Source organism: Mastomys coucha, unplaced genomic scaffold (assembly GCF_008632895.1).
Source record: "Mastomys coucha isolate ucsf_1 unplaced genomic scaffold, UCSF_Mcou_1 pScaffold22, whole genome shotgun sequence".
NCBI lineage: Eukaryota > Metazoa > Chordata > Mammalia > Rodentia > Muridae > Mastomys > Mastomys coucha.
The window spans coordinates 96,742,487-96,752,233 of record NW_022196905.1 but is presented as its reverse complement, the minus strand read 5'-3'; the positions used below and the strand labels follow the sequence as shown (position 1 = coordinate 96,752,233).

Sequence of the window (9,747 nt, the reverse complement as noted above, 5' to 3'; positions counted from 1 at the left end):
GAAGAAGAAGAAGAAGAAGAAGAAGAAGAAGAAGAAGAAGAAGAAGAAGAAGAAGAAGAAGAAGCCAACTACAAACAGAAGCATTTGTGGAAATCACTCTGGGGCTGTAGCACCATTCCACACTATAAAATGCACATCTGTTACATTGCACCTTCCTGAGTTGAACTTTGAAAAGGGTAGCCAGATGCAAAGACAGAAGGGCGAGGGCCTTCACTGATGGTAGTAATAATTCTGACCCTCGTAGCCTCCATAGCCATGCCCCTTGTAGTAGCTATATTCGTCCTCATAAGCTCGGTAAGTGTCGCCACGGGGCTCCCCGTTCTCGTTGTCATAGACTTCATACTCGTTGTTGTACTCATTGCCCGTTTGTTCATATTCTCCCCCGTACTCTACGGTGCTGCTCTTTCTGATCGGTGGCAAGGTGGCCCCATAGGCTTCGGGCGGTGGGGTCGTCTGCTGAAACCCGTTCAGAAGGACAGCCGTCTGGGTGCCAACACTGGTTGGCTCCCTGCCCGGTGTGGTTCCTTCTGCACCTGCTTCAGTGACGCTGGCCTCCTCTGCTTCTTCTTCTCCATTGTCTCCTCCACTGCTGCCATTCCCGCCGTCCACCTCCGTAGAGTTGGTGCTGGTGCCGTTGATCATCTGCTCGTTTTCATCCACTTCTGCTTCTTCGTTCTCGTTTTCTTCCTCTTCCTCTTCTTCTTCCTCGTCGCTTTCCTTCGTTTTTGGAGCCTTGCCTTCTGCATCTCCAGCCTGGAAAGGAAGATTTGAAATCATCCAAATCTAGTTATAACAAAACTCAGAACTTCTGTGCTGATGGCCTTGTTACAGATGCTACTTTTGAGTTGAACATGCTTTCATTTGTGAAGGAATTTGTGATGACTTAGAAATTCCCATAACTTTGGGATGGGTTTCAATGGGTTGGGGGTGTACCTGATAAGCCGGCCCTGTAGGTCGTGCTTCCTAAACTCTACCCACTTTTTTCAGCCTTGGAAGGGGCACATTCGATGTGGGTGATACTTCTCTGGCCCTTTTATGCATTATGCTGCTGCCATATTAGCCTGCTGCTGTCTTCTGTTATGATGTGGATTGTCAAGTAACAGCTTGGGATGGAAATTTACAGAATATCATTCCTCATTTGTAATCAGGAAAAGTGTATCTATTCTTGCATCTATTCTTGGTTCTTTAGTGACATATATAGTATTAAATACTATGTGAATAACGTCGAGGAAACGTGGACATCAGCAGAAAGATGAAAACAGAATCCATGTTTAGGGCTCATTACCTTCTTGGGTAGTTGGAGTGCAGCTAACTCAAAAGCCCCTGCTTCGGCTGTGGTCTCTGCTCCATAGCTAGATGTTACACCCGAGAATGTGGAGAGTGTAGCATTCTCGGCCTCTGCCTCTGCCTCTGCCTCTGCCTCCTCTTCTTCATTCCCCTCAGAATCTTCATTGTTTTCCTCTTCGTTTGAAGTCTCCTGGTGAAAATGTCCAGATTTCAAATTTTACTACAGCTATAATAAAGCTCAAGCTTTACTGGGGCTTTCAGAATATTTGGGAGTTGCTCTCGGCTGGCCCAACTGCCTCCCTATGTGCCACGTTCCTTATTTCTAAGAACTAAACATTATTTAATCCCATTTATCAGTTGGTGGGATGCCTCAGCTTTTCATTTTCTCAAATCAACAGTATTTGTGCTGTATATAGTTGGTCAACAGTTGTTTCAAGTATTCACAGTATTGTATAGTGCTATTACATGAAGACGATTAAAAATTAAGACAAAGAAATGTACATTTGGATAGTTAACATTTAATTCTTCTATTTAGCTGTGAGATATTAGTTTGTAAATTGAGCTAATCTATTAGTATAACTAATCCTACTAGTAAAAGTCTGGATTTTGTTTAAATTCATATATGTAAATGAGTATTTGGACAGTTGAATTTATATCTATAAATGAGTACTTGGACAGTTGAATTTACTTGAAAAATATTTTTGGGAGATATTAGGATAATGTCAAGATTTCAGGAAAACAAACTAAAACTGATCTGGCTTTTGAAAACAAGTTGATTAAAACAGGAGTTTTCTTGTTAAATTTATAAATGATCTAAATTTGGTGAAGGATCTAGTATAACCCAAGTCCATCTTTCCAAGATGGGTGTGCCCAATGTCTCATGAGTGCTATACTGTTTGGCTTTTTTTTTTTTTTAAATGATTCATTCAAACAGATTAAGCTTTTTAGAGGTGTAAGGAGAAATTACTAGTGTCATTGGAAAGACTCTGAGACAGAGGCCATGCGGCTTGGTTCATTGATTCATTGTTTCATTGATGAAAAACTGAACGTGTACGGTCACAAGGAGTGATAATTCATAGTACCACATTGGTGGCAGGGTCAAGACTGAAGAGTGGCCATTCTCCCAATGTTTGCAGTTCCATCTTCGGGATCTTTTATTGGCCCAGAAATTTAACTGAAGAATGTTATTGTGTAGACAAATTAAAAGGGAAGGGGGTTGGGTGAGTGCTCCATCTTAGACTTTGGATGCCTTATGAGATAGGAAAGTTAAACACACAGTTTCAGGTCTGTTAATCCTATGATGGATGAAATAAGCAAGTATTGACGAGAATTGTGGAGCAGTAGCTTGGTATGCTGAGGGTGGGACTTTGCTTGACTGCTCCTACTTCAGAAAGCCTATTAGTTACATTTACTAGAGTTGAACATATGCACGTCTTTGAATGAGAAACTACAATGTTTAAGGACCAGCATGTATAGTCACTTGAAGAAGTTCTAGAAGGCTCCCAGCAGTACATTTGTAGCTAACCTCTCAAAACACCCATTTTCAGATAATCATACATGCCAACATTGATACAGTGCAATGCTGACGGGAAGCCTGAGGATCCAGTCAGGACTGTACGATTATACCGATGAGTCTGAATGGCAGAACAGCAGAAGCCTCTTACAGAAGAATGCGTACTGTGTCATCCTATACAGAGATTGTGCACATGTATAGCATATATGAAGTATTGTATATAAAAACAACAAGCTGAAGCCTTGTATAGATCAAACGCATGGTAGTCCACAGTGGAAGCTGACTAATGCGATACTAGGCTGGTACCACTTTTTATATTAGTGATAATCTTACCCATATGTTCACTTTCTGAAATGTCAGTGAGCTGATGATATTATCATGAATGCTGCTATACTAAAAATTAAGTGAGTCTTACACAGTTTAAGGTTGGGGGGGCATGTTATCATCAGGCAGAAAGTCTTCCCAAGTATGAATCCTGTGAATACAATCGCAGGGGCTGTAGACCTAACTGAAACTATACATTAAATCTTAAAGAAGAAATGAAGATGCAATCATGTCAGGACTCATCCACATCCACTTTTCTGTGATTACTGAGAATGGATGATCTTTGGAGCATCTATTCCTTTGACATTTCAAAACCAAATCATCAAATATTTACTGTGCACCATATGTACATCAGAGTTAGTAAGAGCAGTTGCAGAAGTGGGCCCAGAACAATCCTTTCCTTAAACAAAGTTTAACACGGGTGTCTCTGGTCTCGGGGGAGGGAGGGATGTGATCGGAAGGAATGGGAGGAGCTACATCATGGGTGTGCATAACTGTGTCAGAGGCCTGATCCTTTGGTATGCACCACCACCACCACCACAACAAGCCAAGAGCTTCTGCCAGAGATGTAGGGTGCAGTTGGGATATGTGGACTCCCTCCCACTGGGGTACGCAAAGATCATGTCACAATCGCTGCACATGAAACAGCTATAGGGAAATGAATGAGTCTTCCTTAGTTTTGGGGTACGATTGAACTGCAACAAGTGTAATAATGCACACATGTTTTCTGCGCCAGGCTCGGCATTATTTTAAGGCCTTCTATCAAGCTGTCAGTGTAACTGTAGCACAGGAAGAAAAAGCCTAACCCTTTGTCACCTTTCAAGTTACCACATCCTTTGCTTTCAGATGCTCCGTTTTGGCTGCCATTTTCTGTTCATAAATACTACCTAGGGATACCTGGATTTAGAAGGTTCCCAAGCCAGAGTAGCTATAACTGACTATCCAGAAAAATATATCCTAATTGGTATGTTTCCTTAGACAAGGATGTCCATTATAAACATAATAGCATGATTTACCAGCTGTGTAAGAATTTTTGCCATGATTACAGTAATTTTAACTGTTTAGGAAGATGTGTTCATGTCTTGAGTATTTTGGTTTCTGTAATCTAATTATTAAACAAAACCCTATTAAATTACTATGAAAGAGGCCAACTGTATTCTGTAGATTAAATGGGGCAGCACTGTAGAGGTTTTACTTGGTCTCACATACTGACCATGGAGGAAGAAAGTCGAGTTACACTAAGCTCAGGATTACTAGTTCTTGCCGCTATCATGGGCACCAAATAAAATAAACTTCATGTTGCTTTTCAATGTTGCACTTCCCTTAAATTGCAGACACCTTTGTTTTTCTGTATCACGTCTAAGTAGCTTTAACCCCAAATTACAATGGTGTTTGAAGCAGGTTATTTTAGTTGTTTCTAATTTAAATAACACTCCACCTGTCCAAAATAGCAGATTCTAAGTAGCTGGCAAGGTGGCAATGGCTATTTGCTGAGTCTAGAATTCATGGAAGTTTCCTATTAGTTCCCTCTGCTGCCCGGTTTGTTACTGAAGAAATACAGAATGTCCTACCTCTTCCTCCCCTTCCTCCTCCGAACTATCGCCGTCTCCATTTTCTTCCGAAGAGTCGCTGCCTCCCTGAAATATACATACAATGTGTGCATATGTGTATATACACATATGATGCTTAAATATACAAACCACAACAATTATCACTTCCTGATAATTAAAGAGTAACACACACAAGATATTTCCTTACACTTGGGCTTATCAGCCTAATTGGTTTACTAATTACAGACGGGTATGGAGTTAGAGGGAGAGGAGGAATATTTGCACATCTGTGGAATGAGGAAACAGAAACAGCTGTCTTATAAAGAAGTGTGTGGATGAGGACATTTACCTTCAACCTTCCAAAGACAGGTGACATGTTAAAATAGTACTATGTAAAAGTCAGAATAACAAAAGTCCTTAATTTTGAAGGAATGCAGGAACTGCTGGGTGAATCTCTCCATGAAGGAACTACTCAAAAAAGTGTGAGTTCCCCAACCATTTCTAAATAGATTTCATAGTCTTATTTCCTTACAAAAGATAGATGATTCATGATTTAGCTTATTATAAAGAGAAAATTGTTATTTGATAATTCTCTTAAATGCTGCAATCTAAATTATACTTTGTTTAAAAGAAATTAAATTTGTGCTCCTAGCTTCTCAATTTAATTAAAACTAATTTTAAAATAATTGATATATACACAGTTAAATTAGATGAAAGATTTTTTTTTAATCTCTTACAATTTGGTGTGGTGAGAATAAATTAAACCAGAGATTCTGCATATAAAGCATGAGTCAATGAGCTTTATTGGGGTCTTTGTTGTTGATGCTTTTATATTTTTGTTATAATCTTGCAGTGCTGTGGCTCAAACTCAGGGTAAATGCTCTACACATTAGATTTATCGAAATTCTGAGATTTTAAAATCAAGTATAAGTCTAAATTTGCATCAAAAACCTCTAAGACATAAGAGGAAATGTTTGTCTTTCTACCAGAGATAACCCAAATTGAATCTTTCTTCTTATTCTGCACCAATGACCCCAGTGACCTCAGGCATTAAATCCATACTTAGATCAGAGTCTGTTATTTCCTGCCTATCAATCTTAGCGTAGAGTCTGATGATCTGATAAGCATCTTGTCCTTGGACAACATTATTTAGAAGGACCTAGACCTTCTGGGTTAGGAATAGGCTGTAGAAAAGGCTCATACTGCTCACTGGTCCCTGTTGGCCTCATTCTTCAGGTGGCTACGTCACCCAGCCAAGGAAAGAGAGCTTGTGTTGTCTTAAGCCAATAATAACTTTGGGTGGAAAAAGAATCACTAGGCCCTCCTGCACGGCCGTGACCTGGGTCATTATATTTAAACTATCTCCATTTATTGAATCAAATATAGAGGGTATATATTTATATAACCAGAACTGTTTTTCTCAGCTGGGAGTGTGCTGGATATTTTTCATGGTTCCTTCCCTCTAATTTCCCTAACTCAACCAGTATCTACTATTCCTATGTGTGCTGGGAACCATTTAAAAATCTATATGGAATGCCTTAGGGTTTGTATTTTATTTTGTTATGGGTTTGAATCACTTTCCTTCCTTTTACTTAACATCAATTTATCAGTCTTATTGATTCCTCCAGAGTCTTCAGTGAATTTATGTAGAGTCATGAAAGACGATAGATGGATAGATAGATAGATAGATAGATAGATAGACAGACAGATAGAAGACAGATAGACAGATGCCTTAATGGGAGACAATTCTGAAATCCCACCTTGGTGTGTTTGCTGAATATAATAAATATATATAAAATTGAATCTTGTCCTCTACAAGTTAGAACAGTAATCAAATATTGTCTTAATCATAAAATGTAATTTTTCATTAAAACAGGTTAGGATACTAAATTAAGATAATTTATACTTTGTCTCTATAGGTCACATATAAATAATCTATAGTGGACTTGCTGGTGGCCTCCCTACTCATCTGATACATTACATGCAAGTTGATATTTACAGTGAGCCCCTAAACAGACTTACTCACTAAAACATGAATTTCAAAGTCAATAAAATGTAATGCAAGGGGTCAGGATGATGGCTTTGGACAATAAAGAGACATCAACATAAGTTAGGAGAAGTGAGGATTTGTAAAACTGGAGCTTCTCACAAATATTTCAGGAGTTGTATTAGAAGACGTTCTATTTTCTATTTAAAAACAGCTATCTCACAAGTTCTGCTTAACATAATCAAGCCTCTATGTGTATAATTTGCAACAAAAGAATAGTTGACTTCTATGAACTTTGAGTCTATCAGTGATAAATAGTTACTTTACCATATCAGTACACTCTGGACACATAGCTTATATATATTAAAAAAAAACATTATAAAAAAAAAAGAGGGAATGGTTGTATCTAACTATTGGATATTCCAGAAAAGTTGGCCAGCTACATAAGAACTAGAATTTATATCATTTTTGTTTTAGAAAGGGAACAAGGTTTCAAATGAGCTCTGTTTATTTCTGGGCCTGAGATGAACCAAAGAATGGTAGACAATTCTGAAAACCCACAACTCTTGTATTGTTCATGCTCATATTTCTGTGGTTACACAAGTTCCCTGTCATTATAATGGTGCTAGAAATACTCAGGGATTAGGCTTCCTATCATTGCATGAGCTAGAGAGGGCTCAGCCTGACACATGGTGAGATCAGGAGCCAAGCACTGCACTGAGGCAGAGTTCTCAGCATTCTGCTGCTTTCTGTGCCTTGGGAGTCCTGGGTCAAATGCTACATAATTGGTGCTCCGGACCCAAACTGTACAGTGACAAAAATAGTGTCACTCTAGCTTGCTGTGAATTTAGAATCAATACCACACCCTCCAGTATTCAAAGGCCTCTTTCACAAATCGCCCAGCAAAAATGGGATGTCTCATTTTTAACTTTAGTTATTTTGCTTTCTAGTTTATAAATTATGGGGATGTTTATGCTCGTAGGCTTCCAATGTTTCACAAGTCTCTCTGTTGCCTCTGAAATGCTTGGGCCAGATGCCATCATAATTGTGCTCCATGTGATACCTACAGCTCTGCCACCCACAGGGTGAGGGTCTGGAGGTCATTGTCACTGACACTGAGGTACTAAGACCACTGCTGCCTGAAGACTCTGTTCCCTGTGAATGTAGCTTGTCCCAAGTCCAGAAGATGCTGAAATGTCAGATGTGAACAGCTGGCTGACAGCACTGGACCAACCACCATGACAATGAGTGATCACTGGCTCTATTGTCAATAGTTGATAAAAAGAGTTCACTTGTATCAGCAGATCAGCTGAGCACTCCAACTCTGCATGCCAAGCTACTTGTTTCTATTGTCCCAATGCTTTCACTCCATGTGCTGTCTCTTGTGTTTTTTTAAATGGCAAACTCAGGCTTTCATAGCAAGGGGTCTCTCTGGATGAACTGTATTGAGAGTGAATCCAGATGGCTAAATGTTAAATTTGATCCCTGTGATACAAGCTTAACAAGTGGAAAGGAGAATCAAGTTTTGCACTTACCTGGACTGGAAACCGTTTCAGAGGAGGATAAAAGTAGGCATGCTTATAAAGAAAGTAGCGAGGTCGGTACTTATAGACCTGTACAAATTAAAGAATGGCATCACTGTGTTTAGTATGCAGTTATATTGGAATAAGCATAGGCCAGAGAAATTATCTAAAATCACTTACCCCATTTTCTTCAGAATCCTCTGCTTTGATTCTTCGATGGAAATTTTTCATCTGTTCAAAACATTTTACTGTAACATATCCTGTTTGCATAAAAATGTACAACTACTGAAAATACAGATTTTTCCACAGTCAACTTACCGAGAAAGCACAAGCCATTCCCAAAATGCTGAGCAAAATTAAAGCAGTCTTCATTCTGCAATTTCTTCTACAATTGAAGAAGGGCTATAATTAGTAGATATTAAAACATAGTGCATGGCTCATTTGCTCATAAATGATTCAGTTCATCTTAATTGGTATAATTCTCACTTGAGAGGTGTGAGTACCTGCCTGCCACATGTGGGGACCATTATTTGACCCCCTATCCCTGAAAAACTCTGTCTATTTTCAAAGTCCTTCTGGTTATTCTGTAGATGTGTCTGAATAGTACTGAGCTCCATACTTGACTCGTCTTTCTGTGGTTTGTCAGTCAGGGACACTGGATCCCTGCACCTGGATCTAAACGTTCAGGGTACTTCACATAGGGATGCATGAACCCCAAATAGCACTAACAAGGGACATCAGCCACACCAGCCAGCTTGACAGTGCAGCTGTAAGCCCTGCAGCTGGCTTGTCAGTGCAGCTGTGAGCCTTGCAGCTGGCTTGACAGTGCAGCTGTGAGCCCTGCAGCTGGCTTGTCAATGCAGCTGTGAGCCTTGCAGCTGGCTTGACAGTGCAGCTGTAAGCCCTGCAGCTGGCTTGTCAGTGCCATCTGTGAGCCCTGTTTGGTTGCTAATAGTTAAAAATCAAGCAAAGCTTGAATGTGTTGAAATGGTTCACTTATATAGTGGACTACAAGAAGTTTCCAACTTCTGTGCATGGATTTCTGAACTGAAAGTTCCTTCTTAAAATAGGCAAGGGGAGCTGTTTTCCTAAGAGTACCTTTGAATGTTTCATAGTTGGCTTGGGGCCTGCAAGAAAGAGGGAAAGATTGGAAAACAAGGGAGGGAGGGAGAAAGGGAAACATGGGGGGAGAAAGGAGAGGAGGAAGGGAAGGAGAGAGATGAGGGGAAAGAGAGGGGAGGAAGAGAGAGATGGAGGTAAGAAGGAAGAAGGAAATGGGAAGAGAGGATGAAGGAGGAGAGGAAAACACCTCATAATATATGAAATGCCGCTCTCATAGCCTGAGGAAGAGCTCTTCACAGTCTCATCTGGAGCTATCAGATAAATCTCCTCAAACTGGGTTTCCCCAGCTCCATTTAAGTTTTTCACCGATTACTGTGGATCAGTTTGTGTGGAGCACTGTGATCAGTATATGTGGAGCACTGTGATCAGTATATGTGGAGCACTGTGATCAGTATATGTGGAGCACTGTGATCAGTATTGTCGGTCAGTGTGGAGCACTGT

At 40.0% G+C, this 9,747-nt stretch overlaps 1 protein-coding gene across 1 annotated transcript in view; it reads right to left on the bottom strand.

The window, feature by feature from the left end:
* Positions 1–147: 147 nt before the first annotated feature.
* Positions 148–9,747, bottom strand: part of Ibsp (integrin binding sialoprotein) — an 11,442-nt gene continuing 1,842 nt past the window's right edge. The window contains exons 2-7 of the mRNA XM_031342203.1: positions 8,503–8,569; positions 8,365–8,415; positions 8,197–8,274; positions 4,696–4,761; positions 1,286–1,477; positions 148–753 (exon numbers count right to left, since the gene is read on the bottom strand). Coding sequence (XP_031198063.1) covers positions 211–753; positions 1,286–1,477; positions 4,696–4,761; positions 8,197–8,274; positions 8,365–8,415; positions 8,503–8,556 — 984 coding nt within the window. The 5' untranslated portion in view covers positions 8,557–8,569 and the 3' untranslated portion in view covers positions 148–210. The remainder of the gene's footprint in view (positions 754–1,285; positions 1,478–4,695; positions 4,762–8,196; positions 8,275–8,364; positions 8,416–8,502; positions 8,570–9,747) is intronic.